At 37.2% G+C, this 23,085-nt stretch overlaps 2 protein-coding genes across 6 annotated transcripts; one reads left to right on the forward strand and one right to left on the reverse strand.

Moving 5' to 3' along the window:
• Positions 1 to 315: 315 nt before the first annotated feature.
• Positions 316 to 14,548, reverse strand: LOC106903750 (zinc finger protein 462-like). Of its 5 annotated transcripts, XM_014967722.2 has the most exons (12): positions 14,363 to 14,537; positions 14,221 to 14,251; positions 14,021 to 14,071; positions 9,118 to 13,922; positions 8,158 to 8,447; positions 6,683 to 6,801; positions 5,604 to 5,723; positions 5,245 to 5,491; positions 3,887 to 4,029; positions 3,561 to 3,784; positions 1,932 to 3,063; positions 316 to 1,018 (listed from the first exon to the last, which is right to left on the reverse strand). In XM_014967722.2, the coding sequence occupies exons 4-12, from the start codon at positions 13,891 to 13,893 to the stop codon at positions 888 to 890; spliced, it is 7,182 nt and encodes a 2,393-aa protein (XP_014823208.2). In that variant the 5' UTR covers positions 13,894 to 13,922; positions 14,021 to 14,071; positions 14,221 to 14,251; positions 14,363 to 14,537; the 3' UTR covers positions 316 to 887. The 5 variants fall into 5 exon arrangements, with proteins under 5 accessions (XP_014823208.2, XP_014823211.2, XP_087864828.1 ...); XM_014967725.2 differs by lacking the exon at positions 14,221 to 14,251 and having other exon boundaries at positions 14,393 to 14,548; XM_088008702.1 differs by having other exon boundaries at positions 3,561 to 4,029; positions 14,363 to 14,539.
• Positions 14,549 to 15,533: 985 nt separating this feature from the next.
• On the forward strand, positions 15,534 to 20,681 carry coq2 (coenzyme Q2 4-hydroxybenzoate polyprenyltransferase). The gene is made up of 7 exons (XM_014967726.2): positions 15,534 to 15,936; positions 17,349 to 17,515; positions 17,916 to 18,037; positions 19,017 to 19,102; positions 19,197 to 19,330; positions 20,090 to 20,278; positions 20,360 to 20,681. Exons 1-7 carry the CDS (start codon positions 15,621 to 15,623, stop codon positions 20,486 to 20,488), a joined length of 1,143 nt encoding a protein of 380 aa, XP_014823212.2. The 5' UTR covers positions 15,534 to 15,620; the 3' UTR covers positions 20,489 to 20,681.
• Positions 20,682 to 23,085: the final 2,404 nt, after the last annotated feature.

Consider the following 23,085-nt stretch of genomic DNA (forward strand, 5'->3'; position numbering starts at 1 on the left):
TTAAATGATTTATGTTTTAATCTGTTAGTAGCCTCTTTACCAAATACTTTTTTACTCTTAATTTCTTCTATGGCTACTTTTTATTTTTATTTGAGTAAAAATATGTTGCAACTTTTACTTGAGTACAATTCTAACCACCTCTGACTAGCACACAAGTTACAATATTTGGACAATTGTTTATAGGTTTGTCAATTTACAACTCAAAATGTTCATTCTATAACTATGAAATTGTAGCTAAAATTAAAACATGAAATGCCATTGAGTGTAAAGAATCTGTACTACAGTTTTACTTCTGAAGTTAACCTCAAGCAAGAATTGCAGTCTTCACTTTCATTTTATTAGTTTAAAGTACAATGCAAGTGGGAGAAATTAATTTAATAACTATCGAAACGCAAACAAAATGCTTAAATCTAAAGGTTTATTGAAATAAAAATAGAACCAAATAGTTAATCTTAATAAAATTCAAAAAAGCAAAAGTGCCTTACTGAAGCAGAGGCACGACCTACAATCTAGAATAAAGTCAAAGCTTTGAATTCAAACACGGTTCACAGTGTTAGTGTGCATATTTTAGAGCAACAGTGTCGGGGTAATAACTTCTCTGGAACTGCAGTTAAAATATAAATGAATAGTAACATTTTTAAACAATAGAAAACCATTTCAACTTTAACCTTTCAAGACAGGTCACATACAATACTGTCATCCTCCTATTCTAAAGTTTTATTTGCTTACTGTTGATGTATAAAACAGCAGTTGTATTAAAAAAATATTTAATTAGAAAAGGATAAAAAAAATCTAAAAAAAAGGGGCTGCATAATCATAACAGTGGGAACAGTCTGAAAACAAAGAGAACAGTAAAATACTTGTATCAGAGAACATAATGGGAAACTTTATACTCCATGACGTAAAATGTGGCGATTCAGTTCAGAGATGTTCACGAGGTTTCGTCCACATAGTTCACAAGTAAACAGTTTCTCGTCATGCGGAAGCTCAGCAGCTCCGTCCATGGGGGCGAATGCATCTAAAAAACAAGAGGTTAATCATCATTAAATAAGCTATCTTTTGAATTTTATCATCATCTCATGATATTAAAATGTCCAGAGTATTACTGCTTTACTAGGAATAAATAAAAAATTTAAATTATGAGAATAAAATTGTACTAATATGAGAATAATCAAAATATTTCTGAAATAAAGTCACAATAATAAGAAAATAAAGTCGAACAAGAATGAAGTCATCATATTTAGAGTGGAAACAATATTAAGAGAATAAAGTTATACGAGAACAAAGTCACAATATTACAGGAATAAAGTCAGATTACAACAATAAAGTTGAAATAATAAGAGAATAAAGTCATGATATTACAAGAATAAGGCCATAATATCTTGGAATAAACATAATATGAGAATAAAGTCATAACATGTCATGAATATGGGAAACGCCACATTCACAAAAAATGACTTCAAGAGGACAGATATTAAAGTAACCAATTTACTTTTAATACTTCAGAAGAATTTTTATTAATCCTGTAAAACTATCTATTATTGTTCTAATAACAGATACAAATTTTCCAAGAAGAAAATTTTAATATTTTCTATATTTATAAACGAATGACGGTTCTGTGTATTAAATGACCAGGTGGTGTCGATTTGCATATGAATGCGTATATGTAGGTGCAGATAAGATTCTGATTGTTAGAAACCTTTGTGGTTGTGGTTGGATGGGCAGGAAACCAACATTAAAAAAATATAAATAAACTTAGTACTAAGGACCCATTACGGCAATGTTTACCCTCCCATTAGGGCTGGACAATAAATAAATAACAGACTGACACATGATCAATATCAACAGATAACACGTAATTTCACTGAACTACGATCCAGAACCGCACCGCATTCTGGTGGATGTACAAAACATAAGAAAAACAATCCTACCATCATGAAGATGTGGAGAAACCTGAACCTTGCACTCGTTCTTCTTGTTAACTTCATCTTCTCCGCCCATCTTCTCCATTTGCTCATCCTCCTTTTTCTCCTCACATTGTTCGAGATGGGGCGGCTCTTCCTTCACACACTCCTCAAGTACTGCTTTCTCTCTGTTCGGTTCAGATGCATCCTTAATGATTTTTGGACTCTGGCTTTGCTCCCGTTTAAAGTTCGCCAATAAGCTGCCCAAACTCCCCCTGTGGCTCAGTTTGAGTCGAGTATGACTGGGGGAAAGCGTCAGCAGATGCGGCTCAAACCTGAAACCATCTTGCAGCTTTGACACGTTTCCCTGTGCAGAATTCATTTTTGCTGTGGCTGGATTTACAATAATGTCTTGAATTTTGAGGTTCTGGGCCAAAGATGTGCTGCAAACTTTATCGGTTTTCTCATTGTCTGCTCCATTCCCCACTGTTGTTTGTCCCATTTTAACGGTTCTCTCCAGATCTGCCCTCTTGCACAGGCTCCTGTCTTCATCCAGCAGCAGGACGTGACGCACAATGTCGTCTTCTACCATCGCCTCAATGCTCTGGGATTTACAGTGATTCTCCGTAAAATGCAGCCCATCGGCCTTTGCATCTGTTATTTTACCAGATGTCAAACTCCTCTGTGCAACTTTTTCATCCTGTCCATCAGTCCATGTGGTTTGGTTCTTACTGCAATCATCGTATTTAATATCTGCTTCCTCAGCCTTTGGTTCAGTATTTTTTTCATGCTGCTCTTTTGCAGATTGATGCAAGGCTACATTCTGGTCTTGTGCTTGTGAATCCTGCTCGTGTCTCTGCAGGACAGAAGTGTTTTGCTGAATAATATCAGAACCAGAACCGTTGGCAGGTGTTTTTCCATTTTCCTCCCACTCCTCAGGTTCATATTCTTCCTTCATTGGAAGCATCATGTTCTCTGTGGAGCGGTAATCTGGAACACTGTCAGTTTGTGGAACGTCGTCACGATCAGCGGTAAATTCCTCGGCTTCCAGCTCGTCGCTGCCGGAGCCATGGTTAACGACGGCTTCTGGTCGGGAACCCATCCTTGCTTCCAGCTGATCCAGGCTCACCTGACCCACAAGCTCATGGTTTCTCAAAACCTGCAGAAGTTATTTAAATATTAATCCAGAACTCTTAATGAGTATGCAGATTCATGAGTATGCAGATATGTATGTATGTATGTATGGATGGATGGATGGGCAAACTGGTGGATGGATAGATAGGAAAATGGATAGATAAGATTTTATTTTCACAATCTGTTTCCAGTATTGATGGAAATAGCTGCATATCTCAAACGAATTCCTTAAATGTTTCAGGAACAACAAAAAGTGAATTAAAGCAATAACTACTGATCTCTGAAAGTATTTTTATAGAATATTTATTTTAATTATCCATCAGCTGGAGAGTCCTCAAACACTGGGTTTACCATTTTAAGTTTCAAGGTTAAAATCAGTTTAATTCCAATCAAAAGCTACAATAAAGACTAAAATCTGTCCAACACAAACTTTTACTGAGTCTAGCTGCTCACCCAGCAGAGAGCTGGGTGAGCAGCTCGACTTCAAGGAATGTCAGTGATGCAGAGAAGACGCCTCCTCACCTGATGCTTATCACTCAGGTGTGCCTCCAGGTCTGTGAGTCGAGTGCAGTCGAAGTAGCAGAGTCGACACTTGTAAGGTTTGACATCGTCGTGCCTCATCATGTGCAAGCGCAGGTTTTCAGCGCTACCGCTGCTGAAAGTGCATTTGTGACAGCGGAAGACGATGCCTTGTAGGTAACGGGAAAGTTTTGGGCGGCGAACTTCTATGGGCATGACACGCTCCTCTGAAATGAAACAAATAAAAAAAAAAAAAAACACACACAAAGCGGGGTTGAAAATATAACAACACATCAGAGGGCAGGAATCTCGTAGAGAACTTGGCGCACCTCGATGCAAGACGATGTGGTCGATCATGTTGTTCTTGTTCTTGGTCTGGTAGAGGCAGAATGGGCAGCGAAGGTCCTTCAGATGAGTCGGCTTGGACTGGCAGGTGGAGTGGCCCGTCTCTATGTGCATCTCCATGTTTTTCCTTTTTAACAAGGAAAAAGTGCAAACAATTAATTAGATTAATCAACTCCTGAAATAATCGTAAACTAATTTAGTAATTGATTAATCGGTAACTGGAGTATACAAACTCAAAAAAAGACGGTTTGCTTCTTTGAGCAGTAAGAAAGTCAAAGCTGGACTAAAAATGTAAATTTTATTGCATTTAAAATAAAGAATCCCTTTGTTTGTAAATATTTTTCACCAAAAACTTTTCAAGTGGCGTAGTTTAAGCTTCACATTCTGTAAAAGGAATTTCCTACTAAGAATCTTTTGCTATCCAGTTATTAATTAAATAAAAATGACTAGGCAAGTCACAATAATCAATAAAACAATTTATTGAATAAAAATCAAAACACCAGTCTGAGAGGTTAGTCCTTGTCAAACGGCGTTTTGACTAAAGTACAAAGGGTTGGAGTCCCAGTTGACGGCGTCTCAACTAAAGTTCTACAGCTTTTTATTTCTCTTTCTCACTGTTAACGTTTTAAGTATGTTTTTTAAATCTCTTTCTCACATGCTGTTTTTATTTTAATTATGTAAAGCACTTTGAAATGCCTTGCTGCTGAAATGTGCTATACAAATAAAATTTGATTGATTGATTGAATGAATTAGCCATTTTTTTGAAAGACAATTTTGTTTACAGAGACTTTATAATTTATTTTATTTGTTGTTTCCTTGTGTTCTTGCACTATTTTGTCATTACCATTATATTAGTTGAAAATGTCTCAAAACAACAATATTATCGCTTGTTTGCTGGAGGACAATGTATCCTCCAGCAAAATTTGTTACTGTGAACTGTTGACATGTCAGCTGAGCAAAGTCGTAAAAAACAAAGAACAGTTCTCACTAACTGAGACCCGAGTCCTACCGTTCACGGCATAGAGCCGTTGAAAAGAATCAAATAAATCCTAAATGACACACCCCAGCAGGTAGAACCTGGGTTCCTCTGATCATAAAAGTAATCTTGGAGTTGTTTTCTTTCCACCGATATCTTCAACTTTTGTTTAAGCCACTTATCCATTATTATTTTTAACCAAAGTCATCGGTAAGCTAGCTGTAGCGTCGCACTTTGAGATGACCTCACGGTAAATTAACGGTCGTTTATATGCAGTAACCCGGGGACCACTAGGGGGCGTCCAGGACCACAGTTTGAGAAAGACTGATCTAAATGTTACTGATGCCACATTTGGCTGGAGCTTACCTTAAACCCGTGTAAAACTCGCAGTCTTTGCACCTTAGGATTTTCTTCCCGTGCCGGTTGGCGTAGTGCCGCCGGATGCTCGACAGGTGCTCCGTGTTGAAGTTGCACATCTCACACTGAAGGTTTCCGTCAGACAAACTGAGTTCATGCAAATTCATGTTAGTTTTGTCCACATTTCGTGCCATCAGGCTGTAGTGGGTCAACTGCCGCTGAACATTTGGAGGCTCTGAGTACGACTCTGTGAATTCTGTCAAAAAGTCCAACTGTGTTACCACTTCAGCAATTAAAAAAAAAGAAAACAAAAAGAGTAATTCTGACAGATTATATAAGTTAAATCAGATTTAAGGTGAATAACTTGCCTTCTATATCCTCTGGTTCTTCATTGAGTTCAGGCAAGTTGTACAGAAGCTCCTTGTCTGAACTTTGAGAAATCTCCTCGTCCTTAGTGCTCATTTCGATGATTTCCTTCTCAATGATGTCTGTGAATTTGGAAACAGAGAAAACCAGATATTAAACTTAAGCAGCACTATTTACTACATTATAAGTACAATGCAGTTAAAACCAGATATTTACATACACTGAATCAAAAGACAGAAACATTTTTTTCTCACTGTCTGACTTTAAATCAGACCAAATTTTTCTTGTTTTAGCTTAGTTAGAATTACCAAAATTATTTCTATTTACTAAATGCCTGGCAAGAACACTTTTTACAATTTCTTTTATAACTTTACTCGGTTTTTAACTCTATAAGGCCCACGTCTCAAACCTCTGCCTGGATATTTTTGCTTATTTTAATTGTACAAAGTTCTTTAAATGTCCTGTGAGTAGATAATTTTGCCCATTTCTCTATGACAACTGGAACCTTCAATATCTAGCAGTTACTTACAATTAAAAGAGTGTTTCATCAGATTAAAATAAAGAAAAACACGTTTCCTGCATGGCAGAAGAGAAATTGCAGTAATAAACCAATATTGACTGGAAAACATAATGTCTCCCCTTTCAGAAACCGTTGGAAATGTTCAGATACCGCAAAGTGTCATGGAGTTACGGTACCGCAAAGTTGGCTTGTAAAAATGTGTCGTTGCTGACAAATTGAGTTAAATAAAAATAATTTTGGCTATTATCTCACCTGTAACAAGTACTTTTTATTAATATTAAGGGTTTATTAACTTAAAACAAGCTGCTATTTCTTGCTGAAACATTACTTGTAAGTTAGTTTTGTCTTATTTCAAGTATATTCAGATATTTGCACTAGAAACTAGACCATAAAAATTTGGTAAGAATTTATGTTTTTGTAGTGTAACTTATGTCTAAAGATATTCTCTTCTCCTGTGTGTGAAATACTGCTGGAAAAAAAATACTAATTTAGTTGTAGTTAAATACCTTGTTTAATAAAAAACAAATCCAATCAAAGTGGAAGTACTCAGTAGATTCTGACCTTGATGGTTCTTCAGAAAATGACTTTGCCAAAGTGCCATGAAATTCGTCCGGTAAGCACAGCAGCCGCAGCGGTAAGGCTTCAGAGTCTCAGGTTTATGGAGGAGGTACTTTTTAATGCTGGTGGGAGAATGAAAACACACACTTATTAAGAAAATGAATCACAGTTAATGCTTAGAAGCAATATAATTAGAAGAAAATCAGCTTGACCTGCTGATTGTTTTTTTTTCTTCTTTTTTTTGCTGAAGTCATTAAAAATAGCAGCAAAGTTGCTAACATTGGCAACAGTGGGGTGACTATTGTTAACTCTACAAGTCTATCAGTCAGTCCTCTCTCATAGAAGAGCAAAAGAGAACAGTGGCTCATTTTTAGACTTTTGTATAGTTATAGTTATAGTTATAGTTTGACCAGTAAATATCACCAGCCATCCAAAATTAAGGAAATCAGTCCAATTTATCAGTGCACCCCTCAAAATTAACTTGGGTATTTTTTATAAATTCCTATGCTAAACATGTTATTTTCTCACTACAGTTTAAATAATTAAAACAGGTTTTACTGTACAAAAATAAATATTTTTAGTGTAACCTTTTATTTTAAAATAAACACAAAGTGTGTGTTATTCAAGAGGAACTGCCGACTGCTGAAGAACATATGGTTACCAGAATTATCATCACATTTTTTAGGTTTGTCCAAAGGTTCTGAATTACTGGAAAGAGGTGATTCCTGTTAAGGAATGGAAAGACGTGACCATGGTTATTTATAGGATGGGGGGGAAAAAAATTTGCCTTTTCTGCAAATCTGCACTGGGAGAAGTGGGACAATAATGCCAGAAAATGTAAATCCAATTTTATTTGAAGTAAATGAGGAACTAGCTAAAATATAAAAATGTTACTTCACTGCAGAAACACAAAATTTTACCAACAAATTTTGACCTAGTTTCTAGTGCAAATAAGACAAACTAAGTTAAAAGTAACTTATCAAGATATAGAGGCTTAATAATGAAAAAGTACCAATTCCATTGGCAAATAAATTAACTTATGAGAAAATGCCTTGCTAGAAGTGAAATACTCTGCAAATAGAACAAGAACATTTCCATCACTATTAATGATTTACTTACAACAAGCTTATATATCTTATTGAGAAATTACTTGTAAGTTAGTTTTGTCTTATTTCAAGTGTACTAAGACATTTGTTCTAGAAACTAAACAAAAAATACTTGGTAAGATTTTGTGTTTTTGCAGTGTTAAACATGGCTACATGTTAATGTTCCCTTTCTATTTTCTGATTATTTTCACAAAAAAATTATGTACATGTTGAAAAGGGGAGAAACATGAGATGAAATATTAGTTGATCTTTTTCAGATTTATTTAGAGTTAAAGAGCGTTGATTGTGTTTTTGTTTCCACCATGGGAAAATAAAAATAAAGTAAAACAATGGGAAAATCCTAAACATTTAATGATATCAGTTTTTCCTTACTTGTTTTTGAACTCCGTGTTGACCAGATTGTCCAGTTTCTTAATGGCTCCCAGGGCTGCATGACTCCGCTCATGTGACCGCAGACCTTTGAGCGACATGAACGTCCGCTGGCACCGTTTGCAGGTGTGTCCGACCTCTGGTGCTTCAGCCTCCGGATCGACATCTGGGACTTGTGACGACGACGGTGGAGGACTGGAAGGGAGGGTCACGACCTCTACAGGTGCACCTGTCCAGTGGCTGAGCTCTGCGATGGTTTCAAATGTGGGCAGTTGATCTTTTTGTTGAGAGACCTGAAAATTAAAATCGCAGAAATTAAACTTGCAACTGCAGCTGGAAGATATGGTAAAAGATGAAAAGCAGAGCAAAAACAAAAAAGTATTTTTGGACTAGTTTCTACTGCAAATATCTTAGTACTCTTGAAATTAGACAAAATGAACTTACAAGTGACTTTTCAGTAATTTTCAGAGCTTATTTTAACTCAATATTTTAAAAAAAACTTATTCCACTGGCAGATTATTTCACTTACAACAAAGCATTTTCCCCATGTTATAAGTGAAATAATCTGCCAATGCAACTAGTACTTTTTCACAATTATTAGGGATTTATTTTCACTTAAAACAAAAGTGACTTGTCAGTCAGTTTTGTCTCATTTCAAGTGTAGTAAGATATTTGAGTCAGAATTCCTTTTAATGTCATTGAAATTTTAAAAAATAGCAACTCTCGAAGAATCAGAACTGGGATATTCAGCATAAATAAATAGATAAATATAGATAAATAAATATAGATAAATAAACAAATAAATAAAAGAAGGTTATAGATGGGTTTGCTGCGTGTAGTGCTACAACAGCCCTTGGGTAGAAACTGTTTTTTAGGGAGGCGTTTCAGGGACTTTACTGGAAACTAGACCAAAAATACTTGGTAAGATTTTGTGTTTTTGCAGCGAGGTGAAGAGTAACTCACCTTAGGAGATGGGGGATCTGCTCTTCCACTGGCAAAGGAAAGTTTTTTTTGCGAGGCCTCCATCTTCATCTGGTCTCTGTGGCGATCCAGGTGTCTGGTGAGATATCTAATTCCATGCAGATTCTTCCTGCAGAAGTTGCACTTGTAGAGCCCAGTGCTTTTCTTTCTCACTCCAAATGACACCACGGTGAAGTCAGATTTGTTGCTCAAGTGATGAAAGTTGTTATAATGTTCAATCAGCAACTGGGACGAGTCAAACACAGAGTTGGGGCATTTCTTGCAAATGAGATTTAGCTGTTTTTTTAACTCAATATATCTAAAGAGGAAGTTGTTCTTACGTTTGTTATACTTTTCCAACTTCTTATAAGTACTAAGCGCATCCAGTTTGTGGAAATATTTGTAATGACACTGGAGTTTTTTTCGTGTTAAAGACGAGTAAGTACACAACTCGCACTTGTAAGATGAGAATTTTTTCAGCACTATCTTTAAGGGGGCTGCTTTTCCATCTTCCCTCTGAAGCTGGGCAGATTTTTCTTCTGCTTCATCTTTGTTATCTTGCTTCTCTGCTTCAGAGAGAAGCTCAGAAACGGCTGCAGGCCCATGTTCATTTCTACAGTGGCTTATTAGTTTCTTGATTGACGAATGAATTTCCGGACAGCTTTTGCACATGTACCCTCTTTTATAAGAGCCTTTGCCTTTGGAGCACCTCACAATGTTGGAGAGGAGTATTTCACCCGTTTCCAGTTCATCTGCTCTCACAGTAAAGCTTGGGTGCTTCATCTGGCAGTGGGTGAGAGTCCCGTGGTAACTGGTATTCACATATGGACAAGTGGGACATTTATAGACCAGCCGTTTTTCCGAGTTACTTTGCTGTTGCTGAGATGACAACTCTTTCTTCTTCTGAAATGGCTTGTAAAGTGGAATGAAGTATTTCTGAAAGGCACCTTTTCCATGAGTCCTGGCATAATGCTTTGCAAGTCGTCTTTTAAAAGGATACGTCTGTGAGCACAACATGCATTTATGTATGCCGTCCTCTGGAGCAGCATTGTTGTGCTGCTTAAGCATATGACTGTTCAGTCCAATGTGTGTGCTGCAGACATAAGGACACTGTGGACACTTTATCTTGATGTAGACCTTCTTGGTGAGAAGCGAAGCCTTGGAGACAGACTTAAGCGTTCTATTGGGCTTAGCCAGATTGATTTTAAGGCTCAGCTTTGGTGTAGAAGAAGCTGGTTTGGTCACGCCACTCGTGGTCTCATTGTGATCTTTTTCGCGGTGCCTTTTCAGTTTATCCAGCGTTTCACAGATTTGTGGGCAGGTTTTACACATGTAGCCACTAAATTTTGAAACTTCATCAAAGCTGTTTCCTTTTGTGAAGTCATCACAATCCGACAAACGTGCAGTGTCCAGATAAAGACCGTCCGCCCTGGAGGTGGAGGTTGGATGCCTCATCTGACAATGAGTGAGGACTCCCTGATGACTGGTGTTGAAATAGTTGCAATATGGACACTTGTAGACATGCACATGCCCTTCAATTTGTTCGGGTTGTTTTTTCACATTTCTGCCGTTGAGGTGTTTTATTCCAGTGTGAACGCTCAGACCATGCCTGTTGTGAAATGTCGCCGGGCATGAAGGGCACTTGATCACATCGGCAGATGAAGTTTCTTCATCTGTGTCTTCAAGAGGCACTTGGAAAGATTCAAACAATCCTGGCATTTTGCTGAGGTCATCCAACTCGCTCTTTTCTCTTTTGCCTTTGACACTTGGGGAATCTTTTACCAGCGAAGGATGGAACTTGTTGCAGTGGCGTGTAAGATAGCGCTGTGCGTTACTTTTGAAAGTACATAATGTGCAATGGTAAAGCCGATCTTGGTCTTTTTGTGAACTTTGGGATGTCTGGCCTTTAGAGACTGATTTTAGTTCAGTTTTCTCATCTTTTGAATGTAATTCTTTGATACCGACAAATAACCGAGCCTTCACAGTCCCAAGGCTCATCTGCTTGCAGCCCGGATGTCGGTCCTGGTAGTGTTTATGGACCACTTCCGCTTTTTTGTGACTGAAAACGCACCATTCGCAGTGATAGCCTGATTCTAACGCTCCTTTACGGAAACAAAGTCTTAGAACGGCTGCAACTGAGAGTTTTGAAAAGTGAATTTTCCTCATATGTGACATCAAAAGGAACACATACTGAGTAGTAAATGTGCAGTATTTGCATGGAAGCTTTCTATGCGTTTCGGTGTTTATTATTGAGTTGGAAAAGGTTTTGGAAGACATGTTTGTCGCTTCTTTTTTGCCCTCCGGTTTCTCTTGGTTTGCAGCTGACTTCAGAGGAGATTTCTGGAGCTGTTCAAGAACCTTTGATGTGTACTGACGAATATCAGATTTATTGAAAGGTTTGCAGTGTATTCTGGAGTAATGGTGTGCTACTTCAGTCAACGATCTGTGTTTATAGTTGCAAGAGTGGCAGAAGAACATATCCTTGTCCTCTTCTGTTATTATCGGAAGAGGCAATTTTGAAGAATACGATCCGTTCTCTTCAATCTTCTCACGGACCAAGGCTGAATATTTCAGAATACTCTTCCGACTGGAATGTTTGTATTGGTGGACTTTGTTTTGATGAGCAATGATTCCCTGTGTTGATGGATTTCCAAGATTGCACAGATGGCAGAAGTATAATTGGTCTACATGCACACTGACTTCAGTTTTTCTAATCTGGGTTTTAGGTTCATTGCCATTTTTTATGTGACTAGTTGTTTTAAAAGTGATTGGACTCTTATTTTCAATCACCTCAGCGCTATACTGTATGATGTCTTCCTTTGATAAGGGCATATGGGCAGCATGTTTTGCATTGTGATGGCCAATAACGCTTCTGATTTGGGGACTTGCATAACTGCAAAACTGACAGTAGTGCATGTCCAGAGGTGAACTACATAAAAATTTGTCAGATTTAGACTTGGTTGTTTCCATGTTAGGTTTAGAAGGTGACATTTTGGTTGTGCTTTCTTTTTTTGAAGACTTCACACATTTCAGTGTGGAAATCTCTGGCGTTTTCAGAATAGCTTTTGATGGAAGCTCTGACTGGGACAATTTACTATCATTTTGCAAAGCCGGTGCAGGTTTGTGTTTTACTTTCTGTGAAGACGCCGTTTCATCCGTTGTTTTTCTTATATGTTTTGAGGGGGAGCTCCCTTTTTTGGCATCATCCGCTAGAGATTTAACATTTTCAATTCTCAAATGGTCTGGAGAACCTTTGGGAACTTCGGGTGTCGTAGCCTTCTCTTTTATTTGTACTGTGGATTTTTCTTTCTGTAAACTTTTTTTCTCAGGCGTCATTGCACGAGCTAACTGTTTGATTTCATCTAATGAAACAGATTTTTCTGGGTGTTTTTTCTGGTAGTGAACCTGCATGGCGACAGCTGACTTGTGCTCAAACTGACACTTGATGCATTTATACAGCATTGCGTCTGGCCCTGTGGAGGTTGGAGGTTGGCGTGAAAGTGTAATTTCCACCTCTTTATGTGGTGTGCTGGTTCTCTTGGGAGGAAGCTCCACTGACTTTTCTGGGCTGGTTGTTTTTTCACACGTTTTCTGACATTCCTTCACTAAATATTGACAGAACAACAAAGAATTGTCCACTTCCCAAGTCCGATGCTTCTGCTTGTAATGGTATCTCAGGTCCCTCACCTCGCTGCAGGTGAATGTACATGTGAAACATTTAAACTCCAGTTTGAGTTCATTCAGCTTCATCTTGAACACATCTGGAGCCTCTGGGTGTTTTTCTGTGTAGTGCCACTTCAGGTCAACAGTGCTTAGAAACTCAACCGGGCACTCAAGGCAGCGAAAGGTCGCGCTCTGATCAGACGACTGCTGAATGTAGCCAGAGTTGCATCGGACATACGGGTGATCGCTGGCATAATGAGAGGATACAAGGTCGGAGTTCACATTGCTGTAGTCACAGTGCTTACAGAAATAAACTTTGGGGTGCGGTGGGTCTCTGTTAACAAGCCTGGCCTTCCTTTCCTCTTCTTCGTCACTGACTTCGAATGAAAACTGTGCACTGCCTGAAGGTTTCCTGTTTTTATTTTCAGTTGCTTCTTCTAGTTTCGGTTTTTTGCTTGCTGGAGCTTTTAAGCTTTCATTACTGGTCTTCCTGGCAACCTCGTTAATCACCGTATTTGTTTGTTCGGCCTGAGAATCGGATCCTTCTCGCTTGGAATGGTAAAGATGGTCAGCATGTTTAAAAACGTCTGATGGTCGAAAAGATACATCAATCCGAGGTATTTCCTCTAAACTACTTTTTTTTTTTGTATCACTAGCTAACTTGAGCTTTACATTTGATCCAGATGTTGCTGTGAAATACTTTGTGATGGTTTGCGATGATGGCCTCTTGTATGTTCTGAGATCCTTAGATGAGGATGCTTCTTCAGCTTCATCGTGTTGGTTTGAATTCGTGACAGGCGTCGGAATAGTTTCAATCAATTTGAGGCTTTCAGTTTTCCCACAATGTGTCTCATGCTTCGTTAAAACTTCTTGACTACAAGTCTTAAAATCACAGCTCCTGCAAGTAAAACTATTTTCTGCACTTCTGCTCTTCTCTGAGTTGACCTTTTTACTCTCAGCATATTTTAAGCCGGCGTCTCTCAGACACACATCTATGTCCAAGCAATGTACCTTGTTAAGATGTTCGAAGAGGTACACCTTAGATTTGAAAATTAGGGTGCATTTAGAGCAATGGAAAGACTTTGGCAGGCATTCTTGGGGAACTGTCTCCTCCATGTGTCCAAAGGTGGAAAACTGCACTGGATCTAAAGATTACAAGGGAGAAAATATAAGGGGAGCTGCACAGCTTTAATTAAAACAAGTTTACAAAAGAAAGAATGTGGATTGTCATTACAGTACATACCACTTTGCTTTTCATTCAGTTGCTTCACGATAAAAACCCACGACGGCACACCTGAAGGATTAACAAGTAAAATTGTTTCCATTAATGAGAATGCAGTTAATGCTCCATATAAATTAATTTGTATTTTTGCACAAGTTAGAGGTTAAAAACGACGCCACATTTTTCCTTTTGAGTTTTAGAAAATCAGCTGATAATCCCACCTCTGTGTTTAACTTTTCTGTCCTGTTCGTCCTGCAGACAGGAGACATAAACTATTAGAACCCTAACAAAACCTCCCCAGAAACATTTAGCGGTACAGATATAGACGTGTAGTGGCTCGCGGTGCAACTATATTATACTCACACATGAAGATAAACACGAAAAAAGACCTACAAGTCAATGTTTTGGGGCGCTGCAGCAGAAAAACACAAATAGACACGTTTCCGCCATTTTTCCCGCGAGTAAATCTGGCCTTCCTCCCTCCTCCTCCTGTTCGGATTCTTCCTCTTCTTCTTCTTCTTGGTTGATGGAGAGTTGAACTGCTCGATTCTCATTACCGCCACCTTGAGGATTGAGAGAACTCAGAAAACGTTCAGAAATAACTCATTTATTCCGCAGTTATATCACAAGAAAAATTTTAATAATTTTATCATTTGTAATGTTGATACAAAATTTTCATGAAGCATATTAGTTTTTATTTTCTTGGAAAAAATACTAATGCAGGCAGAAGACTGGTAGTCAATATAATTATTTTCGGCAAATTTCATACTCACAAGTGTAATTTTTTTATCCTTTCCACCTTATTTATTTATTTATTTATTTATTTATTTATTTATTTATTTATTTATTCTATACCGTTAAAGACATCAGATATTTATCTACTATTGCAAAGAGTACAAACAAAAAAGCTATAAACACAGATTAATGTTGTAAATCATAATTTTAATTTATCATAACGTTTGTTTTTGTTCCACTTTATATATTGTAGAAGTTAACTTTATTGCCATACTTTATTTCACATTGCGTTTTTTCTTTATTTTTGTTAACAGAGATGTTTTCTCAGAAATAAATAAATAAATAAATAAATAAATAAATAAATAAAAAGTGCTCACACGTTCACTTGAAATTTTCTTTACTACACCAAAGGGTGCTATGTACAAGTTTCCACACAAATAGACAGAGGCAGACAGAGAGACAGAAGTCTGATTTAAAGAAAAATATGTAAATAAGTAAAACGTCCCAGAATAAAGTATTAGTTTGATATAAAGGAAATGAAGGGTCAGAAAAAATATATAAATTCTATTAATAAACAGGCAACCTTCAACTTCACTTGCGCAAAAACATTCAACATAACATCTTAATTATTACCCTAATTTCTGGTTTTAGTTTTTAGTTAGATCTCCTAGTCAACTTTCAAAGACAAAATAAGCAGCTTTACCTGGAGTTTAAGCACTACGTAATTCGTTCCGCTTCTTGTTGTGGTCGTTTCCTCCGGACAATAATACTGAACGTACCGCAACAGTAGAAAGCGCTCTGCAGCGCTAGGTCGCTTATTTTCTTTGGGATTTTTTACATTGCGGTTTTAAATTTTAAAATGTGCAGCTGACCGAAGAGAAACGTCATGATCCCTAACAGGCTGAGCAGCCGGTTAACTCTGACGGCCTTGAGATGGACCGCTGTGAGTCGGACCTGTCCCCCGTCCTGTCTCTCCACCTTGTCCAACTGCTTCCTGCAAAGCCAATCAGCGAGGAGTAAAGACGGCTTCCATTCAGAGTCTGCGGTGTTGAGACGAATTTTGTGCAGCCAGAGTCGGTTTAAGTTGAGACCCAGAGAAACCCAGCGCAGGTCGTTCAGCCTCTCTGGTGCTAATGTGGTGAACTCAGCTCCTGCTCATGTCCAGCCTTACCTGAGACTGATGAGGCTGGACAAACCCATCGGTAACTGCATTCATTTCCTACGAAAGACACGCCTTACTATTAATCAGACAGACGTAGAGTATGGGGTGCCGTTTATAAAGTTTAATAGTAATAAAAATAACACTAATAATTTGCTTTATTTAGCTTGTCAAAGTCATATTTTCACTATGTTATTCATACTTTTATAAATGCCAGAAGTATTAAGTTAGTCAGCAAGATAAATGTTTAGTGTGGAAAATAAATAACATTTATTTGTAGCTAAATATTTAGTTCCCAACTAAATACTTAAAACAATTTAGTTAAATAATTTGAAAGTTAAGTATTTAGTTTGTAAATTAAATGTTTAGCTTGTGATTTACATATTGAGTTTTGTACTCTGGAAAATATGACTTTGAAAAATGGACGCCCACTTTTTTCACAATGAAGGGTTAAATAAAGCTAGTTATTGCTGGGGTTTTTTCTTTTACAATGTAACTTTACAAATGTAATTTTTGTTAGAATATCCCAAAATTGAATTTAAGAACAGAACTACCTACATTTAGTCAGTTATATTTTCTTGAGTAACTTTTTGGAATAAAAATACTTTTAGGAGTAGTTTTACTACACTGTACTTTTTACTGTTGAGTAATATTTTTATACAGTGTCTCTGGTGTAACATTTCTGAATACTCTACCCACTTCAGTGAGTAACTTCACTGAAAGAAGAAAAAACAAGGAAATACCAAAATACCAAAGTCATACAGAAGAAACACTTTTCCAGTATATATATTTTTTCAATACAAACCTTAAGAAACTAATACTTGCAGTCAGTAAGTATATGCTGGATGAAGGTAAAGTACTCAAAAATGCCTTGCAGCTTACCAACATTTGATTTGATTGATGTTCAGAGGGAGGAACATCAATCAATTGAATTTAAGAACAGATCTACTTTTCTTAATCCAGTCTGAATCCACCTCAGCCAGTCTTTTATCAGAGTTTGGTTGTCAATCTAGGGGAATGACTTGTGAAAATTGTGTGATTAAACCGAAAACTAAGTATAGTTGGCATGAAATCAGAATGAAGAGTCACTAACAGAGAATAATATCTGCTAAAGAAACCAGAAAAATTATGAATCAATTGATGAATATCTGAAAACACCTTGAGTAAAACAGGTTTTCACAGAAGACTTGATTTTTAATTAGAAATATGATTGGAAAAATTGAAGAGCCCTCAAATTAAAAAAGAAAGTCTGTGTTGTTTAATCTCTCAGTGCTTTCAGAAAAAGATTCAGTTCATGCATTAATGCGTTGCTAAGGCTTTGCTCAAACAACTTCAGTCAGATCACAGTTAATCCTCCCGCTGGGCACAGTTTCCTCTTGGCTGAATTTCTATTTTTAGTCTTTTTTATGTTTAGCAGATAATCCTCTTTTAAATTCAGCAGCGTCTCGTTTTTAGGAACATGGCTTCTCTACCTTCCTTGTACGTGGAGCATCGCTTTGGCAGCGGAGCCTGGATGCCTCCCGGATGTCGGGATGCTTGCCCTGTTTGGTACCGGCGCCTTGCTGATGAGGGGAGCAGGCTGCACCATCAACGACATGTGGGATAAAGACTTTGACAAACAAGTAAAATAGACTAACATATTTATTATTATTATTTTATTATATATTTATTATTATTATTAGATAAAGAGTCACTTTAAATCTAAATAATCTGCTGCTATATCCCAGAACAAATAATAAATAAGTAAATTAAGGAATTTGTGCTTTTATAAGTAGGTTCTCCAATTCCTCCTCTCTTCCCTGGTCTTTTTTTTCTCCAGTGGGATTGAAATGGCATTTAGAATTATGAAATATATTTTACTGAAATATTCAAACTGAATTTTATCTATTGCTGATTGTTTCTCCATTGATATCTATTGTGTGAGAAGACCTTGCCATTGTGACCAGGTAAACATATTGTTTTCTTGGTGACAGTCATCATATTTTTAACAGTTTGAGGTGAAGTGGTGACGTTTCTGTGCAGGTGGCCAGGACAGCCTGCAGACCGATCGCATCAGGGGAGATTTCACGGATGCAGGCGCTGGTTTTCCTTGGAGGGCAGCTCTCCCTCGCTCTCTGTGTTCTTCTGTGTCTCAACTACTACAGGTAACCAGGTGCAGCTTATTAACCCTTCAGGTTAAGGCAGAGAAAATGAAAAGACGATATATAAATAGAAGCTGTAGTCAAGACACCCATTACTAAACTCCGCCTTCAGTCCCTGTGGTGCTTATGTTCGGCTCCCAGAGGTTCTCAAAGTCCCGCTGTTTACTCCTGGCGATGTATGTTAGTTTTTCTAGTCCAAGCGAACTTGCAATTTCTTTCTTCCAGAGTCCCAGGGTAGGAATCCATGCTCCTCCAGCATAATGCAATAGATCTCCTGGCTTGAAGAAATCCATATTGTATCTATTTAGTGCTCTTCTCTGATTGTTTAAATTCCATTGGGTTTATTCCAAGTACTCGGAGTTTAATGTCTAACGGGACTTTCACCTTAAACAAATCAGATACACCTGATAACATTGTTCCAAAATTTCTGGATTTTAAGACAATCCCACAGACAATGGAGAAGAGTTTGTTTTTCAAATAAGCATTTTGTGCAAACATCTGGAATATCACTGGACATATATTGGCACGTTTAATAAGATCTTGCAGGAAGTGCTTCTTTTTTTAGGTTTGAGTCATAGTTGATGTTGAATTCACTTATTTGAGAATTGAGAGAGTTGGTTGGCAGCCTGAAAAGCCACTGCCAGCAAGTTCTGGTACGAAATGTTCCATTTGTCTAAAAACAAAGAAAGAAAAGGCGTTCAGTTCAGCGTGTCCCTGACCAGACCAGGTGTGGGAACCGGGGAGTCAGAAGATTCACAATTCAAGACAAAATTAAAACAAACAAGGAAAAAACAGCTATGAAAACCCAGACTTTGTATCTCTCAAGGTTGCTAAAAGCTCCACTTACTCAGAGAAGATTAATGTGAGTTTTCTTTTCTAAAGGAATTTTCTGTAATATTACAGTATAAATTTATATTCCACGTTGTTAGGAAATCATTTCTTTTTAAAGGTTTCTGATTGTGTGTTCGTTCTCTCTTGGCAGCATAGCTCTTGGTGCCTCTTCTCTCTCTCTTGTCATCACTTACCCACTGATGAAGAGGATCACTTACTGGCCACAGCTCGTACTGGGTGAGTGTTTTAGGAAATTTAGATTTTTCATCTTAAAGTTGTTACCATTCCACATCAGTGAAGCTAAAGTCTTGCTCATGTCGCCTCTCTGCAGGGTTCACTTTTAACTGGGGCGCTTTGCTTGGCTGGGCCGCCGTGAAGGGCTCCTGTGATTGGTCCGTGTGCCTTCCTCTGTATTTCTCTGGAGTGATGTGGACGTTGGTATATGACACGATCTATGCTCATCAGGTGATGAAATCAGCTCTATAGACACAAATTTTGAATTATAAAGAGGTGTTTTAATTCTGCACTAGTCGTTATTGGAGTCAGTGTTATTTACGGTTTTGTTCAAGAAAAAGCTGCTGTTCACCTTTTGCACATTTTTATACTTCCATTTGGGTCCATTCTAAAAAAAAGCTGAAGCCCAGCCCGTCACCTAGCAACCCAACTCCAGGACTTTGGTCAGCTGGTTTTACCGCTAAATCCGCTGTACAACGCGAGACAATTCAAACCTTTGGGGCGCCAGTGACACCTCGTGGCCAGCAGAAGTCATAACAACCTCTCAAGAATACAACTTGAGTCTGCCGCTGTATTTCAATCTGCTGATGTTCTTTTTTTCATTTATACTAATTAATGATCAACTAATTTTTACATATAGTATAATAAAAATGAATTTGGGTCTATACACTCGTTGCTTCAACCAGAGGAGTTCAAGAATCTGCGTCCTGTTGTCAGCGGATGGAGTTATGCTGCGTTCCAGTTGTATTTGTAAGTGGGAAATTACGACTTCCTATTCGAAAAAACTAAACTGTCGCGTCGTGTTTGGAAACCAGGTGCAACTCTGACTACCCTCCCTCCCCCCTCGGTTATGACTCGTAAGGCGAACTTCGCGTTTGACCGTATTTCACACGTTGAAATCATACAACTGACCGACAGAGTGCTTTATTTTTTTTAATCTTATCTATGAAATGATTGAGTTCTGATGTCCCGTTGATGTTTATTACGCAGGATAAAGAGGACGACGTTAAAGTGGGAGTAAAATCCACAGCGCTGATGTTCCAGGAGCGAACCAAACTTTGGCTGAGCGGCTTCACGGCGGCCATGTTGTCTGGGCTGGTCGTGGCCGGAGTCAACGCCGAGCAGACGCTTCCTTACTACGCCGCGCTGAGCGCTGTGGCCGTTCACCTCGCACGGCAGGTGAGGAACATAAGAACGTTCACTACCTGACGCCATGCAGATGCCTCTTAAATCTGGATCTTCTTTTCTCTTTTCTCTTAGATTTACACAGTGGACATCAACAAAGCAGAAGATTGCTGGAAACAGTTTAGTTCAAACAGAAACCTGGGACTAATGTTGTTTTTAGGAATAGTTGTTGGTAATTTGCTGAAAGAATCTAAAGAGATATGACTGTAAAATAATGGAAACAGTTGGATTGCACTTAATGTATTTTAAATACTGAAATGTATTTAGGGATTTATTTTATGATCAAAATGTGCAATTATTTTTATATTGTATCATCAAGGATGTGAAATGACAAATCGTTTAGACTTATTACTTTGTTTTTGTCTCAAGACATAAAATATGTGGGCTTAACAAATCACTTTGTGCTTTCATGTTTTTTTATGTTGCAAATTTAGCAAAAATAAAGTTAATCTGAATGTTGGAAGATAGATAAACATCCAAACAATTGTGATTTAAGTATCTGAAACTAGATTTTCCAAACAAATTAAGTTAAAACCAGAAATTAAAATTCACTGAATAAAACATTTTTTTCCTCACTGTTTGAAGTTAAATCAGACCAAATTAATTTTTGTTTTAGGTCAGTTGGAATTACCTAAATTATTTCTATTTGCTACATATATCACAATAATGACAGAATATGTGAAAGATTTATTCATGAAAGACTTTAAAATCAGAAGTTTAAATACAGTGATTATTAAACAATGAAGGAAAGTTATTTCATGGCTTTGGAAACTTCTGATAGTTTAACATTTGAGTTAAACACATTGCTTTCTTTTTTGATGAGAGGGTCAAAATGACTCAACAATTACCAGATAACTGAAGGTGCCGTGTTTATCTGTTTCAACAATTATATTCAAGTATAGACGTAATGGAAATATCCAATCATACTGAAATACTTTTGGTGATTCTAACTGACCCAAACCTAGAAAGGTTTGGTCCAATTTAACTTCAGGGAGTGAGGGGGAAAAAATTATTTGAAAACGTATGTAAACTTCTGGTTTCAACTGTGGTTTGAATAAAATTCATCTTTATCTGATTCTGCAACAAAAAATGTAAACAAACCAATGACTATAAAGATGTTGGTGTTGACATTGGTTAATGCTCTAAATTTTTTAAATTGTCTTCACAGGTTACATGGGGGTTGTAATTTCATCCTCTTTTTTTTCTCCAAGCATGACCATCGTGTGCAGGTAAGGTGTGAGCTGCAAGATAAGAGTGGGTGTCACAAAGACTTAGAGCCTCAGTAAAATAAATAAAATGCACAATAACTAAAATCTACTCATATATTTCATAAAAGAGCTACTTAACCTCATAATGGGCGAGAATGTCATACCAATTAAATTTTTTTTTAAAGATTTCAAGTCATCGTAATGCTGAAATGCCCAATTCTTATTTAAAAACAAAAGACTGAAGTTGTTTTAAAGGCTAAAATTAATATTATTTTTATGCAAAACCAGTTTAATTTATAACCATTTCAAAAACAAAGGCCCAAAGTGCTGAGCATTAAAACTGAAATGCAAGAGGAAGACATAAAATGTCTGATACTGATTAATATTTGTGAATGATCAACTTGTTCCATTTGGGGACAAATATTTAAAACATTACTCAGCTCGGAAAGAGAATGGTTCAGCATGTTCCTCAAGTGAAAACATGTTTTGTTTCTGACCCAATTTCATCAGACGTGACTCACGTCAAGCAATTATAAGTCAGTAACAACCAACAGAAAATTATCACATTCCCACAAACATCTTAAACAACTGTTTCTGTTTTTACAATACTGGGTGCAATTCTCAACAATGGCAATTAAAACTTTGCATTTTTTTCATTTGTTTGTTGATTTATATATAAAAAATTGCAGGTCCCACTCGCATCTACATCTACGTTTTGTTTTTAATTGCTTTCCTGGAAATGCGCCTTGAACACACCTTTTTTTGTTCTTGGAGGTTTGCCGCATTCCTCAGAGCCTCATGTTCACACAAACCAGGTCAGATCTGGAGGAGCTTCTGCAACTTCCAAACAGACTCTCAGCTGAAATAAGATGATTAAAATAGAAGACACAAACAAATCCTGAGGAAAATATTCATGTCAGGAAAATCTTAGAGTTTTAGTTTGCTTATTTAAACTCAAAGTTGTGTTGAAACTAGTTACACTATTACATTTATTTTTTTGCAAAAAATGTAGTTTTATGATTATTTTTACTATGATGAACTTTTTACTTGAGTAATTGTATTATGAAGTATCTCTACTCTTACTTGAGTAAAATTTCTGTATTTTTTTACCCACTAAATGAAAAACAAACATGTTTTAATCAAACATTTACCAGACACAGATCCATACCTGCAGTTTTTGTTAAAGTTTTCTAATTTTTTTTATTGAAAGAAGCTGATTTGGAAAAAGATTATTTCTCACTTTTTTCACTGGGACAGGCAGGAGGAATTAGGCTGGTATGAGCAGTTATGGTGACGACTGACTCTGACTCTCCTGTTAAGTGTAGTAAAAGTTACAGGAACAAGTTTAATACACACATATCTTGGTAAATCGTTTTCCTCACTGATTAAATGCTGGTGAAATGGAGTCTGCAGCTAAACTAGCTAAGCAAAAGGTTGAAGCTAAACTAAAAGGTTAATCACTCGTCTAATCGACTCTTGCAGAAAAACTAGACCACAAATTGACACATTTTTCTTTTGTCTTTCTTCCTAGTTCAGATAATTAAGGAAAGAAAATGAAAGAAAGACAAAGGACAGTTTCTAATCCAGTGTTTC

This window comes from Poecilia mexicana, unplaced genomic scaffold (genome assembly GCF_051168715.1).
Source record: "Poecilia mexicana isolate PSO_F unplaced genomic scaffold, ASM5116871v1 scaffold_9, whole genome shotgun sequence".
NCBI lineage: Eukaryota > Metazoa > Chordata > Actinopteri > Cyprinodontiformes > Poeciliidae > Poecilia > Poecilia mexicana.

Excerpts from the sequence above, each read along its gene's own strand:
- LOC106903750 (XM_088008704.1), bottom strand. The coding sequence starts at position 13,893 with ATGGAGGAGACAGTTCCCCAAGAATGCCTGCCAAAGTCTTTCCATTGC. Across the intron at positions 8,448-9,117 it reads CAGATCCCCCATCTCCTAAG|GTCTCTCAACAAAAAGATCA; the intron begins GTGAGTTACTCT and ends TTTAATTTTCAG. Across the intron at positions 6,802-8,157 it reads AACACGGAGTTCAAAAACAA|CATTAAAAAGTACCTCCTCC; the intron begins GTAAGGAAAAAC and ends TTCTCCCACCAG.
- coq2 (XM_014967726.2), top strand. The coding sequence starts at position 15,621 with ATGATCCCTAACAGGCTGAGCAGCCGGTTAACTCTGACGGCCTTGAGA. Across the intron at positions 18,038-19,016 it reads CTGTGTCTCAACTACTACAG|CATAGCTCTTGGTGCCTCTT; the intron begins GTAACCAGGTGC and ends CTCTCTTGGCAG. Across the intron at positions 19,103-19,196 it reads CTGGCCACAGCTCGTACTGG|GGTTCACTTTTAACTGGGGC; the intron begins GTGAGTGTTTTA and ends GCCTCTCTGCAG.